At 36.3% G+C, this 19138-nt stretch overlaps 1 protein-coding gene across 1 annotated transcript in view; it reads left to right on the top strand.

Moving 5' to 3' along the window:
- The window catches only part of MIPOL1 (mirror-image polydactyly 1), a gene marked incomplete at its 3' end in the record, with an annotated part of 91430 nt that overhangs the window by 44090 nt on the left and 28202 nt on the right, over window positions 1-19138 (top strand). The window contains exons 5-6 of the mRNA XM_008568357.1: window positions 13241-13274; window positions 13534-13704. Coding sequence (XP_008566579.1) covers window positions 13241-13274; window positions 13534-13704 — 205 coding nt within the window. The remainder of the gene's footprint in view (window positions 1-13240; window positions 13275-13533; window positions 13705-19138) is intronic.

Genomic DNA, 19138 nt, shown 5'->3' on the forward strand with positions numbered 1-19138 from the left:
TTAATAGCCATTTTAACTTGAGTAAGGTGATATCTCATTATGGCTTTAATTTTCATTTTCTTGATGACTAATGATTTTGAGTGTTTTTTCATGTGTGTTTTGGCCATTGGTCTTTTGAGAAATATCTGTTTAATTCCTTTGCCTATTCTTTAACTGGGTTATTTCATTTTTTGCTATTGAGTTGTTTGAGTTCCTTATATATTTTGGATACTAGCCCCTTGTCTGATGTGTAGTTTGCAAATACTTTCTCCCAATCTGTAGGTTGTCTCTTCACTTTGTTGATTGTGTCCTTTGCCATGGAGGTTTTTAGTTTGATGTGGTACCTTTGGATATCTTTGCTTTAGTTGCCTTTGCCTTTGCAGTTTTGTTCAGAAAAGTGCTGCCCACCCCCATTTCATGTAGTGTTTCCCCTATGTGATGTGGTACCTTTGGATATCTTTGCTTTAGTTGCCTTTGCCTTTGCAGTTTTGTTCAGAAAGGTGCTGCCCACCCCCATTTCATGTAGTGTTTCCCCTATGTTTTCTTGTAGTAGTTTCATAATTTGGGGTCTTAAATTTAGGTCTTTAATACATTGTGAGTTGATTTTTGTATATCGTGAGAGATGGTGATCTGGTTTTAGTCTTTTACGTATGGATACTCAGTTTTCCCAACACCATTTAGTGAAGAGACTATCCTTTTGCCATTGAATACTTTTTATACCTTTATCAAAAATCAGTTGGCTGGAAATACATGGCTTTATTTCTGGGTTCTCTTTTCTGTTCCATTGGTCTGTGTGTCTGTTTTTTAGCTAGTACCATGCTGTTTTGGTTACTGTAGCTTTGAGTTATATTTTGAAGTCAGGTGGTGTGATGCCTCCAACTTTCTTCTCTTTGCTCAGTATTGCTTTGGCCATTCAGATTGTTTTTGTGGTTCCATATGAATTTTAGGATTGTTTTCTATTTCTATGAAAAATGTCATTGGTATTTTGATAGAGATTGCATTGAATCTGTAGATTGATTTTATAGTATGATCATTTTCACAATATTAATTCTTTTTAACCCACAAACATGGAATGACTTTCAGTTTCTTTGTGTCCTCTTCAGTTTTTTTCCATCAGTGTTTTATAGAGATCTTGCAGAGATCTTTCACTCCTTGGTCAAATTAATTCCTAAGTATTTCAGATTTTGGTAGCTATTGTAAATAGGAGTGCTGTCTTGATTTCTTCTTCATTTTGCTCATTACTGGTGTGTAGAAATGCTATTGATTTTTGTATGTTGATTTTGTAAACTGCAACTTTATTGAATCTGTTTATCATTTCTAAGAGTTTTTTGGTGGAGCTTTTAGGTTTTTCTATATGAATATAAGATCATGTTGTCTTCAAACAGGGATAATTTGACTTTGTCTTTTCCAATTTGAATGCCCTTTATTTTTTTCACTTGACTAATTGTTCTGCTAGGACATCCACTACTGTGTTGAATAAGAGTGGAGAGAGTGGGCATCCTTGTCCTGTCATATTGCCTCTAGCTGTGGGTGTCTTAGTGTCCTAATCTGAAGGAGAAGTTTGTGACAGCGTTGGGAGAATAGGTTGTTAACATCTTCAGTGGCAAGGGCTTTGGGGTCCCTCCTATTCTCTTCTAACAATGGGGCAAGTTCATTAAGATGATTCCTCTTGGTATTGGGTCTGCCCATACCTACAAGCAGCTGCAGTGTCCTGGGTTCCAAGTTCAGGTGGTTAAAGCAGCTGTGGATCCAGGATCCTGGGCTCAGTGTTTCGCAAATCTATTGTGGCACCTAGGTCTTGGGGTACAAGTTCATTCCCTGCTGCAAGGTTAGCTGTCGATTGCCCACAGTGCCAGGGTCTTTGGCTGTTAAGCCTCCTTGGGAGTTTGGGCTCTGTTAACTGAGTTATAGCTGTGACTCTGACTCTGGGGGCTGAGCACAGCACTGGCCCAATTCTGGGAGAGAAGTGTTGCTATGAAGATTTAGGCCCTAGGGTAGAGTACAGCTGCAATTTCGGAACCGGAACAAATGGGGCTCAATTGTCATTTGATTCCCAGAGGGTGAGGCACCTTGTAGTAGTGCCTCTAGCCCCTGAAGTGGTGGGAATTGGCAATACCTCAGTCTCTAGGTGAATGGTCCAGCTCCAGGGAAGCAGAGCACTAGAGTTGCTTGGCCCCTAGGGCAGGGTGTCACAGCTCAGCCAATGTTTTCCTGGGATGGTAGGTACTAATGTCAGCTCAGCCCGGGTATGCACAGCTGCTCAGCTTGGCCACACAGCTTCTTGGCCAAGCAGCTTCTTAGCCAAAATAGCAATTTCCCAGGGGATGATATTCAGCCCGGGTATGCACAGCTGCTCAGCTTGGCCACACAGCTTCTTGGCCAAGCAGCTTCTTGACCAAGCAGCTTCTTAGCCAAAATAGCAATTTCCCAGGGGATGATATACCTCTTCAGCTCAGTCATGGGTGTTAGGGCAAAGCCAGACCCAGCTAACGATTCCCCAAGAGGGAGTGTGGAGCTTTGCACCTTCAGTTCAATCCTGAGGGAGGGATGGGTGGAGCCTTTCTACCAATGCCTAGGCCCTCAGGGCAGGGTATAACAGCTGCTTTCAAGTAGGCTTGGAGAAGTCATTTCAGTGATGGCCTTGTTTCTGGGATAAAAGATTATCCTTCACCTCCAGGGTAAGACACCCTCTAGCAGCAATTCCACTTTCAAAATGGCACAGTAGTCATGTGAGCCACAGAAGGCAGGGCACAGTGTTTGCTCCTCTTGGGGAGCACAACTGTGTGGACCCCATGTAGCTCCCTTAGCTGGGCTTAGTGCCTGCCATAACTACCAGGGTCCCCAGTGATGAGGATGGTAAGCATCCAAGGTGTTTGTGGGCTGCTGTGGTCCTCTTGCTTACCTTTAGCAGGGAGAAGTTCTTCTTGGTTCTTTGATGCTCCTAGCTGGGAGATGGGGTGGTGCAAGCCCAGTGTTTTCTTCCATTCTCTATGCTCTGAGTTTCTGTGCTCACTAGCATTTCTGTTCCTCCTTTGATGTACTACAGTGCTCTCCTTTAGTTTTTTGCCCCAATATAGTTGTTTAGTCATTGTTTTGTCTGCCTTGTGGGAGAGACGAGTGGTAGAATCTTCTAGTTGGCCATCTTTCTCCTCAAGAACTTCTCTTTGTCCCAGTATGGTATAGATGAATTTTCCTTGATAAACATTTCATGTAGAGACCTACATGCTTTCTCTGAGCTGCAGTTTCTAATTAAGTTATTGTTGTCTTGCTATCTTTCTGTATAACCCATGGCAATGAGATGAGGATGAAGTTGAGAAGACCTCCCTTGGGCTATATCCCCCTTTTGTTAGAGGTTCTGTTCTCTATTTAGGGGATTATGTTTGGTGTCATGCATCTAGGATTTATGCTTCTGATCTTCTGTATGTCCTGACTCCATGGGATATTACTTTTGGGCTTTTATTTGTTTCACCATTGTTATTAAACATGGCCAGTTCTGATGATTCTTGCTTTCTCTGTATAGATTTTTCAGTAACGCAGGCTTCTATTCAGGAAGAATTGCCTTTACTTTTCTCTGGGCTATTTATTCAACTATTCTCAGGTTATTTCCAAGCTGTGTGGTATTAGTGAAAAATTCTCAGGACTTCGTTAGCCCACTGTTTTTTCCTAATACGTATTTTCCGTGAACCTGGCCAAAATCTTCATCTCTTCACCCTCCACCCCCTCTCTACTTTTACTACACGATGCTCTATTTACTTTACTGTTTGGTTAATTTTTATTATCTGTTCATGTAGTTATATGATGGGATAAATAAGTTTCTGCATTCAGGCTTCGCTGACATCTTTACTTGGACTTCCAATTTTTTCAAGTACATTTTTTATTTTAGAATAGTTTTAGGTTTCCAGAAAAGTTGTAAAGATAGTATAGAGACTTCCAGTCTAACCCTTACCCAGTTTCCCTAATTGTCAATATCTTACATTAATATGTTACATTTGTCACAAGAGAGAATTCAGCATTGTAATGTAACTATTAACTAAACTCCACACTTCATTCAGATTTTACTAGTTTTACCCTAATGTCCTTTTAAATGTTCCAAGATCCTATCTAGTATTCCATATTATATTTAGTTTTTTATGTCTCCTTAGCCTACGCTGGTCTGTGACATTTACTCATGATGTCCTTGTTTTTTGATGACCTAGATAATTTTTTTTTTTTTCCTTTTTGTCTTTTTTCGTGACCGGCAACAGATCGCAACCCTCAGTGTCACGCCCGTACCGGACCGGGACCGGCAACGGGATCGCAACCCTCGGTGCTGCGCCCGCCCCTCGCTCAGCCAGTGAGCGGCCGGTCTGTATGTGGGATCCGAACCCTCGGACGGGAGCGCCGCCGCGCTTCCCGAGCGGCGCACTATCCAGTGCGCCACCGGGCCGGCCCCAATGATGTCCTTGTTTTTTGATGACCTAGATAACTTTTTTTTTTTTCCTTTTCGTCTTTTTTCGTGACCGGCAACAAATCGCAACCCTCAGTGTCACGCCCGTACCGGACCGGGACCGGCAACGGGATCGCAACCCTCGGTGCTGCGCCCGCCCCTCGCTCAGCCAGTGAGCGGCCGGTCTGTATGTGGGATCCGAACCCTTGGCAGGAGCGCCGCTGCGCTCCCAAGCGGCACACTGTAGCAGTGCGCCACTGGGCCGGCCCCGACCTAGATAATTTTGAGGCATTCTCGTCAGGTATTTTAAAGAATGTCTCTCAATTTGGGTTTTTCGAAGTTTTTCTCATGGTTAGACTGTGGTTATGAGTTTTGGGGTGGAAGACCACAGAAGTGAGTGCCATTCTATTACGTCATTTCAAGGTTATATTCTTTTTTTTTTTTTTTTTCCTTTTTGTCTTTTTTCGTGTCTGGCAACGGATCGCAATCCTCAGTGTCGCGCCTGTACCGGACCGGGACCGGCAACGGGATCGCAACCCTCGGTGTTGCGCCCGCACCTCGCTCAGCCAGTGAGCAGGAACCGGTCTGTATGTGGGATCCGAACCCTCGGTGGGAGCGCTGCCGCACTCCCAAGCAGCGCACTGTAGCAGTGCGCCACCGGGCCGGCCCTCAAGGTTATATTCTATCAGCATGACTTACCACCAAGCCAGTGAGCAGGAACCGGTCTGTATGTGGGATCTGAACCCTCGGTGGGAGCGCTGCCGCACCCCCAAGCAGCGCACTGTAGCAGTGCACCACCGGGCCGGCCCTCAAGGTTATATTCTATCAGCATGACTTACCACAAAGATGTTAATCTTGATCACTTGGCCAAAGTAGGATTTGCTGAGTTTCTCTATTATAAAGTTACTTACCTCCATTCCCTTTTTCATACTCTACTCTTTGGAAGAAAATCTCTAAGTGCAGCCCATACTCAAGAATGAAGGTGGGGGTTGTTGAGCTCCTGCCAGGGAAAATATCTACATAAATTGTTTGTGGTTCTTTAGTACAGGAGATTTATCTTGTCTCCCTGTTTATTTATTTTTTCAGTTATTTTTATGTCAGTATGGACTTATGCATATTCATTTAATATTTTGGATTGTAACCTAAAACTATATAACATTTTATTGCTTGGACTGTTTCAGCTTTGGCTACTGGAAGCTCTTTGAGCTTAGCTCCTATATGTCTTTGCCATGTCCCCATCCTTTTGATTTTTGAACATTTTCTTAATTTCTAGCACTAGAAAATTCCCCAAGGTTATCTTGTAGAGGGGTATGCACCACACCTAGAAGCTGCCATTCCTCCAATGAGCTCTAGTTCCTTTCATTGGAAAATGGTACAAGAAACTAAGATCTGGGTGCTGGGTATGCCCATTGTTACTGGAGTATGATTACTTCTAGGCTGTCTCAGCAGACAGAGTAGGAAATATATGTATGTATTCTAACTGATGTATATACACATATCTCTAATTATTTGCATGCCTACCCATCTATGTCTATATTAAGCTAAACATGAGTTAAAGTACTGATGTCTTTAATTCTAATCCATTACCTCTTACTCATCTGGAATTTGCCCCTCCAAACATTGAGAAACCTGGCCCCCACCAGCCATCATCCATTTTCTTATTTCTTCAACTCCACTGTACGTTATAACTCTTTCAGAATCATTAACCCATACTGCCATGAGAAACAACTTTACAAATGAGAGTATATTATGTATAGTTCCTTTAGTCTGTAGTCTTAAAGTTAGTTTTCAAGACACCATTTTCCAAGTTACTTAGATTGGCCCTTCCCCCGTCCACACCTCTTTAACTGGGGTTATGCCATATTCTTGTAATGTAATTAGGCTCTTTTATCATAGTCTGTATTCCATCCTAGGATCCTTTGACCTCCTGGTTGATTTTTAAAATTTGCATACATTAAGAGTCATCCTGTGCTGTAAAGTTCTGTGGGTTTTGACCAACACGTAGTGTCATGTATCCAATTAGTTCTACCACTTAAAAAAATCCCATTGCTTTCTCTAGTCAAATACTCATAACTTCCCAAACCCCTGGCAACCACTGACCTATTTTCTGCCCCTAATAGTTTTTCCTTTTCTGGAATGTCATATGAATGGAATCATACAACATATAGCCTTTTCAAACTGGTTTCTTTTACTTAGTAAAATACATCTATGTTGATGCGTGAATTAATACCTTGTTCTTTTTTCTTATTGAATAGTATTTCATTGTATACATGTACTACAATTTGTTTATCCATTCACATATATAAAGGATATCTTGCTTGCTTCCAGTTTGTGCTATTTTGAATAAAGTTGCTATAAACATATTTGTACAGGTTTTTGTCTGGACATATGTTTTCAGATCAGTTGAGTAAATCTAGTAGCACAATTGCTAGGTCATATGTTAAACCTATATTAACTTTATAAAAAACTGCCAAACTCTCTGAGAGGCTGTATCATTTTGGTTTCCCACCAGCAACGAAGCAATTTTCCTGTTACTCTGCATCCTTGCCAGCATTTGGGAATGTTGTTTTTATTTTGTTTCTTATTTTCAATGTTAGCCATTCTAATAGGTGTGTAGTGGTATCTCAATATTTTAATTTGGATTGCCCCGATGACAAATTATGTTGAGCATCTTTTTTGTTTCTTTGCTATCTATATATCTTCTTTGGTAAAGTATCTGTTCAAATATTTGATACAGTTTTTAATATTGGAATTTTTTTTTCCTTATTGTTTAAAAGAGTTATTTATATTTTGGATGTAAGTCCTTTACCAGATATGTGGTTTGAAAATATTTTCAAATCCCTGTGTTGTTTTTTAGGGTCTCTTAACAGTATGTTTGGCAAAATATAGTTTTATATTTAAAAAAAATCCAACTTACCATTTTGTTTTTCTTCTATGGATTGTGCTTTTGATATTGTATCTAAAACTCGTTGCCATATGAAAGGTCACATAGATTTTCTTCTGTGTTTCCTTCCAGAGGTTATAAGTTTTGTGTTTTGTAGTTAGGTCCATGATCCATTTTGAGTTAATTTTTGTAGAAAGTGTGAGGTACATGTGGAGGTTCTTTTTTTTTTTTTTTCCTTTGGCATATAGACATTCTTTTATTCCACTACCATTTGTTGAAATGGCTATCATTTCTCCATTAAATTTCCTCTACACCTTTGTCAAAAATAAATTAACTATATGGGGTCAATTTCTGGACTTTCTATCCTGTTTCAATCCGTATGTCAGTCCCTTTGCCAGTATCACACAATCTTGATTACTGAAGCTTTATAATAAGTCTTGAAATCGGGTGACATCAGTCCTTCACTCCTTTGTTACGGAATTGTTTTGGCTATTCTAGTACTTTTTCCTTTCCATGTACATTTTAGAATCAGTTTGTTTTAATCTACCTAGATGCTTACTAGAACCAAAAGTTTTTATACATACTTTCCAAAGTAGATGACTTAAAAAAAAAATTCAGTAACGCAGCCATTAAAACTTTAGAACTCTTCTTTGGAGATTTGAAAATACAGCAGCTGATGTTGAATTTATCAGCTGCTGAGCAGTACTGTATTATATGTACATGTAATTTATGTCCATACATTGTATTACCTAGATCAATCACCAATTTTATGCATGACATTTGCTTTTAAATATATTTTGCTGCTTTTAAAAAAATCAAATTTAACCCCAAAAGATAACAAATCAGTTTTTCATTTAGTGTAACAACTCTTCTGAAATTATATGTACATGTAATTTATGTCCATACATTGTATTACCTAGATCAATCACCAATTTTATTCATGACATTTGCTTTTAAATATATTTTGCTGCTTTAAAAAAAATCAAATTTAACCCCAAAAGATAACAAATCAGTTTTTCATTTAGTGTAACAACTCTTCTGAGGTAGGTGGTATTAGTGCTTTATAGATGAAAAAGGTTGGAGAGCTTGACTACTGGGCCAAAGACTCATAATCAATCAATTGTAAGTTGTCGGAATTGTCTACCTCAGATTTACACATGCAAGTCAAACTTAGCATATCCAAAATGAAATATTTCATTCTTAAAACCTGATTCCCCTCCTTAATCCCCTATCGTGATCAGTAGCATAACCGTCTGTCCACAAATCTAAGCCAAGAGTTCTTACTCAGAACCCCTATTACATTGGTCTCTTAGTTTTGTTCATTCTCTCTCTTTAACTGATATATCTAAATTGAGACTTTCCTTCTTCCTAATGTTTTTACTGTTCATTGTGCATCTGCTTTAATTCGTAAATATATTTGTTATTTTTTTATTACAGTAAACTGAAATTAGTGTTCCTTGAGGCAGAGTCTTTTTCAGTTTGTCTTGTGTATTATTCATATTAAGGCAGGAATGGGAATGAGAGAAAAGGAAAAGACACAATTCCAAGTCTTTTAATTAGTTGATCCATTCACTAAATATTTATTGAACATATACTATGTGTCAAGTACAGTGCTAGTTGCTCAGGACACAGCATTATGGTCTCAAATTTAGGAACATTAAGTAAATAATTACGAAGATATTTAAAACAGTGTTAATTGATCTGAAAAATTTTTGTTTCCTAGAAAGAGTTTATAAGAGGGGCTCCTACTGCATCATAGTTGAGGGGTGCAGGAGCGGGTGTGTGGGTGAGGAAAGGCCGTACAATCCAAGCAAGAACAGTAACCACAAAGAAAATAGGATGTCAGCATAATTTCAAATGGTGCAGCATAGTTTCAAAGGTTCCTTTCTCCTTAGCTGAGGTTCTAAACCCTCAAGAGTGTGTTTTAGACTAAATCCTTAATGAGATAGAACCAATTCATAACTAAGTTTTGCTTTACTGAGAGGCATATTTGGAGGCATTCTATAGGATGAAATGATATAAATGATTTCACATCTCTTTTCTTTTAACTTTCTGTTTCTTGCTTTCTATGATCTTCAGATTTCTTCTGCCTTCTTTTTTTCTCTCACCTCCTTTGTCAGTTTCAATCTATTTCGTGTCTCTGTTTTAGTGTCTCTCCTGTCTTATTCTGCCACTTCTCTGCTTTCTCTTACACCTTGAATCTTCAATGCTTTTTTTGTTTTTTTGGCTTTTATCCAAAACTGGAAAAAAAGTGAAAAAGATTCAAGTTAAAATAACTTACATACACATACTAATGCACAAATGTTTGCATATGTATATTCTAACTTTTGAGATCATATCTTTTTTTAGTCTCTTTGTTATAATTAATATTTTTTAACATATTAAGTGTGGTGCTGTCTCAAAAATGAGAATTAGAAAATAAAAGCGAACAGTTTAGAATTTTTTGATTAGCTGATCACTAGTTCTTTTTTATTATTTGAGGTCAACATTTTGCTTCTTACCATTGAACACGGTGAATGACTGTAGTTTCTTTCAGAAAAGAAAAGGTTGGAATTGACTGATTTAGGGATAAATCAAGAAATGTGACATTTCATGCATGGGTCTTTTCATTTAGAGCCCAAGATTGTCAGTCAGAATTTGCATGGTATAGGAAATCAATTGAAACTTTGAGCCCATGGACATTTACTTCAGCAAAATTCTTACTAATTATCATGACTACGTCACGTTAGACTGTTGTAGGCATAATTTAGAGTTTACAAAAGGTTGAGATTCTTTTGTCTAATTGTAAACCTCATACTAATGAGATATAATTTATTATCAGTTATATTTCATATAACATCAATTATTATTTTAAGTCTTTATTTAAATCAGTAAAGTGTTATGTGTTGTACATGCACTTAAGTAAACTTAAGTGATACAGTAAGTGATGTACTTATTGTAGGTCTGAATTTAATTTTCTGAAAATCACTTTTGTTGATTCTTTAAGTATATATTGAATGGTCTGGCTCAGAAAATTATGTCAAACATACTGAATTGGCACTTGGTGAATTAATATCAAAGATCTGGTCTCATTTTCCAGTACTCTGTATCAGGGATTGTCAAATTAAGAACCTATGGTGCAAATCCAGCCTCCACCTGTTTCTGTAAATAAAGTTTTATTGGAACACAACCTGTTTATTTACATATTGTATATGGATGCTTTTGCCCTAGAAAGGCAGAGTTTAGTAGCTATGGCAGAGAACATATGGCAAAGCCTAAAATATTTACTATATGGTTTTTTACAGAAGAAGTTTGCTAATCCCTGCTCTATATGATGTAATTGATCTTTTGATATCTGTGACAAATAATACTTCTAAAGAAATACAAATAGAGAAATATAAGTATCAGCTTTTCTCTTTCCAGATTCATGTTTGTCGTGAAAGTTATTGTATATGTCTATACAAATTTACCAATCTCAGATAAACCATTTTTCCATTTTGATCACAGTTATATTTTTCTCTTGTTGGCCATTTATCACTATATGTATATCAGTTATAAAGAATTATAATAAAGCAAGACTGAGATCCAAATGCTGAGTAGTTGACTTGGCTCACTCATATCCTGCATGTCAAACCTAGCAAACTGGCCTCACCAAAAACATAGCTTAAATTCATTTATCAGCAAAATGACAAATCACTGTGTATTATGTACTTTTAGGGACAATTACACAAATTATCTAAAGTCTGAATGTAAAATTCATGTGTCAAGGATCTAGTATAGTCCTTGATAAGAAAATTTGATTTTTAATTTTAATCGTTAGCCGGCAATTTTGATATTATACTAAATACAATTATCTTAACTCTTTCCTGTTGAAAGGTGTTGATTTAAAACATTGGAACTCTTCATCTTCTGCTCCTTAAAGTAATAATTCTTCACATTGCAATGCCTGAAGACAACTTACAAGTATTAAATAGAATTTTTTTTTTTTTTGCCTTTTTCTGCCTTTTTCGTGACCAGTAAGGGGCCGGCGTGGTGTCGCCCACACCAGTGAGTGCACTGGCCACTCCCACATAGGATCTGAACCCACGGTGGGAGCGTCGCTGCGCTCCCAGCGCCGCACTCTCCCGAGTGCGCTACGGGCTCAGCCCTTAAATAGAAATTTTATATACTTTTTGTTGTGCTGATTATTTGGAAATATACACATTAAGTAACCTACTTACTCTATTATTTTCTTTCTGGTCATATATAATTCTTGGAAAGTAAAAATGGAGATTTATAACCTTGATAACTAAATTTCTTTTTTTTTGCAAATGTTCCCAGAAGTCTACCAATCTAAATGCTTAATTATCATGTAACTGCTTGCATTTCAAATTATCATAAATTGTGAAATTTATAAACATGTAAATTGGATTTTATTGGGAAATTGCCATAATAAGCTTTTAGTCTAATTTCATCTAAAAAGTATGAAATTAAGATAGATATTACTCACCACATATGGTTTCCTTAAAAATCATATTTAGCCAACCAATAACTGATGGATAAATGCTACTGGTATTCTTTAAATACTTTCATTGTGACCTTAAATAAGTAGAATTTCTTTTTCTTATACTTTTCTGATATTTTTCAATTGAGTATAAAAGAAGTGGTTATCGTCACAGTTCTCATAGAACACACCTTTGTTAATCAGCATCTTTGAAAACTGTTGATTAATTTTGGAAAAAAAGATAAAAGATGAGAGTAGTTGCCCTTCTTGAAATATGAATCCAAGCGGACATTAGTAATTTGAGATGCATTGTTACATATAATTCAAAACTACTATGTCTTCCTCTTAACTTATACTACTTATTTGTAGAATTTGCTTTTTGATATGTATTTATATACTTTTTCTGTTAAAATTCTATGTTCTAAAGTTACTACTTTCTCCATGAGTGTAGCAATTTCATCCAATTGTGGAGTTTGGAATAATTTTGTAACATATTTATTGAGTGTCTTCTATTATCATTTCCTAGTATCCTTTTTTGTAGTAAATATTAAATTAGAGAAACACAGAAATGGGGGGGGCGACTTGAGAAAACAGGAACTTGGATATATAAACTTTTTGATACAATTATAAAATAATTGAGATTGTTTCTAGAATCTGTATTATTTCACTAATACCCAATACAGATTTTCTTTTAATTTACCCAATTTAATGATTGCCTAATTATATTGTTGACATTCTTTAAGACATGTTGCTTAGAACTTCTTTCTTTATCTTTACTACATTTTATTCAATTCATCAACATCAGCAAACATTTCAGTAGACACTGTGACTCTTATAAGACAAAATGCATTTATGAGGGGAACCAATTTACTTTGTCTTTAAATTGAATAAAAAATTGAATAATTCTATATTATGAAAAAGAGAAAATAACATTAGTCATCTAAAAGTGTGGTCCAATTTTGGCCAAACTTTCTATATAGTATAGTGTTTTATCAAATAAGTAGCAGCAAGAGATTTTCATGTCAAATTTAGTGTAATTATTTGTCATTGCTTTGGAGTAAGTATAGTTAAATTTGTAATAAAAATTCTTGCCTTTTTAAATTTGTGATGGCATCCAAAAAAAAAAAAAAAAGAGGAAATACAGTTTCTGATAAGAATTGAAAGTCCAGGAATAAATATAATGATGAGAATGAGTGCTTCTATCACTGGGGAACTTTCTTCATCTAAGCACATATGAACAATTGATCCTTGTAGTCATATATAGCAGTAAACATTAATAACTTAACAGTCTGAAGTCAGTGCAGAAGATATGGAGCATTATTGAAAGATGGAGTCGAGCAGGTGGCACTTTAATATGTTCAGTGTCATGGTTGACTCTAAAGACTAGTCGAATGAAATTACTTGAGGTTCTAAAGATTTAAAAAGCGAACTCATTTTGCTGCACTAAGGAAATGCTACTGATCAGGCTTTCTGTGTCCCTTTTTTCTAGGCTAGAAAATATTAACCCTGAAGAAAATGACATGGTAAGCCATTCTCTGAGGAGATATCTTGATGTCAGTCTTATATCTTAGAGGCTTAAGTTCAATTGAGTGGGTTTCAAGAACTAAGATGTGGGAAAAAGAAGAATTGACACACTAATAATGTACATCTTTGCTGCAATATGAAAATTCAATAACTTCACTCAGTCAATTTACAATTCACATGTGCCTATTAATTAAAACCCTATATTAAATAAAATATATTAAAACTTCATGTCTGACTAACATATAATGGTGTTGGTAGACATTACAGGAATTACTGAACAGAATAAACAATGCAGACACAGGGATAGCTATTCAGAAGAATGGAGCTATAATTGTGGATAGAATCTACAAGACCAAGGAATGTAAAAAAAGAATAACTGCAGAAGAAATGAATTCAGTGATAGAAGAACGGGATGCTGCTTTGTCTCAGGTAACTATGCATGTATCTGTAAAAACATATACATACCATTTCCCCCTATTTTATTTTTACTATGAAATAGTGACTTTTGCCCCCAAATTCTTAATTTACATTAGTTTTTAGCATATAATAAATACCAAAATGATTAGATATATTAAAATAATTTTGTATTTTGTTATTCTACTGTCCAAAATATGCATACTCATTTCTCTATAAAATTTAATGTAAATTTCTTAAAATAAATTTAGTTATATTCTTTAATCATTTTTATATGAGACTTCTTGAGTTGCAGTTTTATGAGGGCTGAGACTATGTCTTTATTATTGTTTTATTACCAATGCAGTATCTTTTAGTAAATGTTAATAAATAGATCAAATTATTAGTGTGTTTTTTTCTGATCATTATTTACACCTTTCTGCTCTTACTAAAACCTGATGACCTCCCTAAGGCTACTGTTTCTACTGCAGTCCTCTCAAGTAGTGGCTGTGTTCTTTGCCACACCAGTGTAACTCACTGGACTTGGAGGCTTATTTATCATTAATGTTTTCAGATTGGTGTTGTTTTTCCTCCCTAAAGACCTCTAGCTTTGAAGCTCGTGCATCAGACTATACTACCCAGTACATATCTTCTTGCAGTCTTGTACACACTCCTATGTCACTTCATTTCATAAAGATTTTAGGATCTATTTCACTGTCTCTTTCCTCAGCCCACTCCTGTCATAATTTTTGATAATTTAAACATCTAGGTAGATGAACCTTTCAATATCTCAGCCTCTCATTTTCTAATTTCTCTTCTCCTGTCATCATGTGCTACACACTGCTATTGCCATGATTATATCCTATCCTTGGTTATTATCAGTCTCAATTTTAAGCATCCCACTTTCTGACTACCACCTACTGTCTTTCTAGCTCACTTACTCTAGATCTTTGACTCTAGCAATTTTTTAACTCCACTACACCTATTTCTATTATTCTTACCAATTCTTCTCTGTCAAAGTCCTTGTGTTCTCACATTCCTCCTTACTTAGCTTAGATTCCTACCACCTACTGTCTTTCTAGCTCACTTACTCTAGATCTTTGACTCTAGCAATTTTTTAACACCACTACACCTATTTCTATTATTCTTACCAATTCTTCTCTGTCAAAGTCCTTGTGTTCTCACATTCCTCCTTACTTAGCTTAGATTCCATGGCCCACCATAGTTATCACCAATTTGCATATAATATAACCTCAGTTCTCTTGACCCTCTCTTCCTTTGTCCTACTTACCTGGCAAAACCAAAGCCTAGTTAAATTCATCTGTCTGTTCTGTAACTTCACAGCTTTTCATGGCAGGAGAAAATCACACAAATTTTCAGACTGAACTTAAATTCATGACTGCTGTCTTCAAGTAAACCCTTAGAGTTGCTGGGTAATCTTGCCTTTTGTTAGTCCTTTCACCCTCCCCTCTAGGGTACTATTTTATCTCTTCTGCCTTCTCCTTAGATATACATCCTCTCCTCCCCAACCAAAAGGGAACTTCTGCATGTTCCCAGGCATTTTCATCCACCAGCCTACCTGCATTTGCACCCATATACTCTGCCTTTTCCACTTTGCTTCTTTTATACCACATGCTTCTGTTTAAAGACATCCTCTCTACTCTGTACTAGTTCACATGTTTTCCGGCCTGCTCAAGGTTTTCACTTAACCAGTTGTTTCTTTTTTCTCCTTCTTCATAAACTGTTTCGTATTAGTCCATGTCTATTACTACCCATAATGCATTACTATCTCCCGTGGAGGCCGGGTGGAAGTTTTGGTAAGTCTTTGTCTAATTGTGGTTCACCCATAGACTTGTGTAAGGCCTCCTATACGGAGATCTGAGTATTCACAAGGGCCCTATTGCTGGCAGATCCTGTATTCTAGCATTTGTCTCCTCAGCATTGTAAGACTGTGGAAAACTCCTCTATTCTTCTAAGAGGTTTTGGGATTAGCTTTTTAAACTTCAAGCCCTGCACAGGTTTGGAATTTGACAAATGACTTGGGATAGAAACAAGTCTCAAATCTCCAGTTTTGTCAGCCCTACATAATTGCCAAAAGCTTGGGTGCTTTCTCCATCTTCCAGCAGGAGCTCTCTGCCTTGTCAAAGCCTGATTTCTTGGTCCTTTCCCTGTACCTGGAGTATGTAAAACTCTCAGGGGAAAAAAATAACTGCAGATCTTCTAATCACCTCTCCCCGGTTAAAAACTCTTCAGAATCTTAGATACTCAAGTCATTATTGCAGCAACAGCCGTGTGATGCCGTTAAACACATGATTTTTGTGTTTAATCTGACTTTTCTTGTTCTTGCCTAGAGCATTGGTCTGCCAAAATTGATTCTATCCTATTTAGATGTGGAAGTCTGACACTCATCTTCAGTCTAGAATTGGAAAAGATCCTTAAGCTTATAAAATGGGGAACTCTTTTACCGTTTGTTCCCTACCAGATATATTCAGTTTTAGTTTATTCATTATATTGTTGAAGAGATAGCTGAAACTATTTTTATGTGTTTGGAAACAACCGTAGTATAAACCCAAATATTTGATTTTTTTTTATCATTTATTTTCTTAAGTTAACTAAAAATAAACACATAGAGCATAATTAAATATTGACTGCCACCCATCCTCTCTTTCTTTCCTTTCCCCATGGCCTTTTGTGGTATAAAAAAGATAAATAAAGAAATCAACATTTGGCATTATTTGCCAACAAGTTTTTATGTATAAATAGTTATTATCTACCACTGCACTATATTTATGGGTATGTTTTATGGGAAAGCAGTTGCTGTTTGTTTAATTATTTTGATTTGCTCATTTGCAGGCCCTCTGGCCCAAGCAATATTCATTTTACTTTTTATGTTATAATCATTGGTATACTTAAACTTCTCAATTACTGTCTTATAGATCTGAATGGAAACTATTTTTACCTTGATTTTTTAAAAATGAACTTTTTATATTGGAATAGTTTTAGATTACAGAAAAGTTTCAAAGATGGTACAGTACAGAGAGTTCCCATATATCTCTCACCCAGTTTTAGTTTCCCCTAATTTGCCATCTTACATTACTGTGGTATGTTTGTTAAAATTAAGAAACCAACATTGGTACATTAGTATTAATTTAACTCCAGATGTTATTCAGATTTCACCAGTTTTTTATTAAACTGCTACTCAGCCATAAAAAAGAATGAAATTCTGCCATTCATAGCAACATGGATGAACGTGGAGAAAATTTTAAATGAAATAAGCCAGGCACAGAAAGTGATATACCACATGTTCTCACTCATATGTGGCTGCTGAAAAACAAAACAAACAAGCCAAAAACAAAACAAATAACAACAACAAAAACAATAATAATAATGATTAGTTAGAAGGAAAGAGAAGAACTATGGTTACTAGAGGCAGGAAAGAGGGGAGGGGAAAGAGGGGACGGTGAGAAGCTGGTCAATGGACACAAAAGTACAGCAATATAGGAAAAATATGCCCTATTCATGTACAGTTGGCCCAGAAATCTATAATCAATAATGATTTACTGCATATAACCAAATGGCTAGAAAAGAGGTGATAAAATGTACACATCACAAAGAAATGATTAATTTTGGCAATGAATAAGCTAATTACCCTGAACAGAGCATCACACATTGTATACATGTATTGAAATATAACTCTATACCCCATAAACACGTACAATCAATATGTATCAATAAAAAATGTTTTAAACAAAAATAAAATAAAAGCAAGTTACAAAAGTGTTAAAAAATAGAATATAACTTTTAGATTCAGAGGAGACTAAATATATAAGAAAATACTGTTAATAACTTTATGCCAATAAGTTTGAAAACTTAGATGCAACTAACAAATTCTTCAAAAAATATAGTTTTTCAAAATTGACCTAAGAAGGAAATATGTCTTCTATCTCAAACTGGGAACTGAAAGTGTTAAATTCTTCTTAGGATGAATTAAAAATGTTATAATTAGCATTTGTTTGATCAAGGATTTGCCTTACCAATCAGCCTATCGTTCATTCTTTCTTCTTTGTCCATTTTTTGGCCGATTCATGTTCATAAATTTGAATAAAATTGTAGAAAACTTCCATTTCTTCAGTATCCTCCTTTTCTGGGATCTTTTAGTTTATTATTCTACACAAACAAAATATTTGGAATTTTAAATGGAAGGATTTTCATAGAATCATAGAATTTTGTTTCATAGGACCCTAGAGACCATCTAGTTAAACTTTTAACTAAATTGAGGAATCTCCTCTATAGCTAATTTTCAATTTAGTGAAATATCTATCTTCTCTTAATGCATAGTCATTTGTACTAGTATTGGTCTCAGAACATTTGACAGATAATTTATATTGCATCAAGTATTTTCAAATATCTATGTTATCAGTAATGTCTTGAGTCCTATCAGCTGGACACAATTGGATCCAGGTTAAACACTAATAGTAAGCAACAAGAATCGTAGAACTAGCGAGCCTTAGTGGAGATTATTAGCTTTGAGGGTTGACCTTATTGTGAGCTACAGTAATTCAAATAATATTTTCTAGGGGTTCTGGCAAAATTAGGCTAACTCTAGGCTATTTTTTTTTTACATATAAGGATATGCATAGATGGACAAGGCCTGGCAACAGGAGACTTTGGGCCTCATTGGTACTTGTAGTTAGTAGGATAATATTGTAGAGATTTTTATTGATTGGACCCCAGCTGGTACCAGCGGTACATGAGGGACCCAGCCCCTGAGACCTGACTGAGTTAGGCATGGGAATGGGGATTGGTATGTGGGCTTTAGCCAAATGGGCCCAGGGACTTGATAAATAAAAATACATTCAAAATACCAAGGGAAAAGCCTTGTCATAAAGACTTAGAATAAAGTAGGGATGAAGGAAGAAAGTGGTAAATTCTATTATGTACATGGGTATTTGGAATCTCCTCCAGGCATAATGGATAATATGTTGTGACTCAGATTAATTTCATTCCCACCTATTAATAAGAGTGGGACTTTGATTATATAACCAAGCTTGATCATAATTAACTCAGAAACAATGTGAAAAGGATCATGTAGGCTGTATTAGTCAGGGTTCTCCAGAGAGACAGAATCAATAGTATATGTTATAATTATATGAAAGGGATTTATTAGGGGAATTATCTCATGTGACTGTGAAGAAAAGGCCCACGATAGGCTATCTATAAACCGGATGCCAGTAGCATGGCTCAGTCCAAGTCCAAAGGCCTCAAAACCAGGGAAGCTGATGGTGTAAGTTCGGGAACCCAAAAGCTGAAGAGTCTCGAGCTCTGATGTCCACGGACAGAAGAGAAGAGCGTATACCAGCTCCAGCGGATCGAGAGAGAGCTTCACCTCTTTCCTCTGTCTTTGTTCTCTCCGGACCCCTAGTTGATTGGATGGTTTCCACCCACATTCAGAGTGGGTCTTTCACACCCC

Source organism: Galeopterus variegatus, unplaced genomic scaffold (assembly GCF_000696425.1).
Source record: "Galeopterus variegatus unplaced genomic scaffold, G_variegatus-3.0.2 Scaffold403, whole genome shotgun sequence".
NCBI lineage: Eukaryota > Metazoa > Chordata > Mammalia > Dermoptera > Cynocephalidae > Galeopterus > Galeopterus variegatus.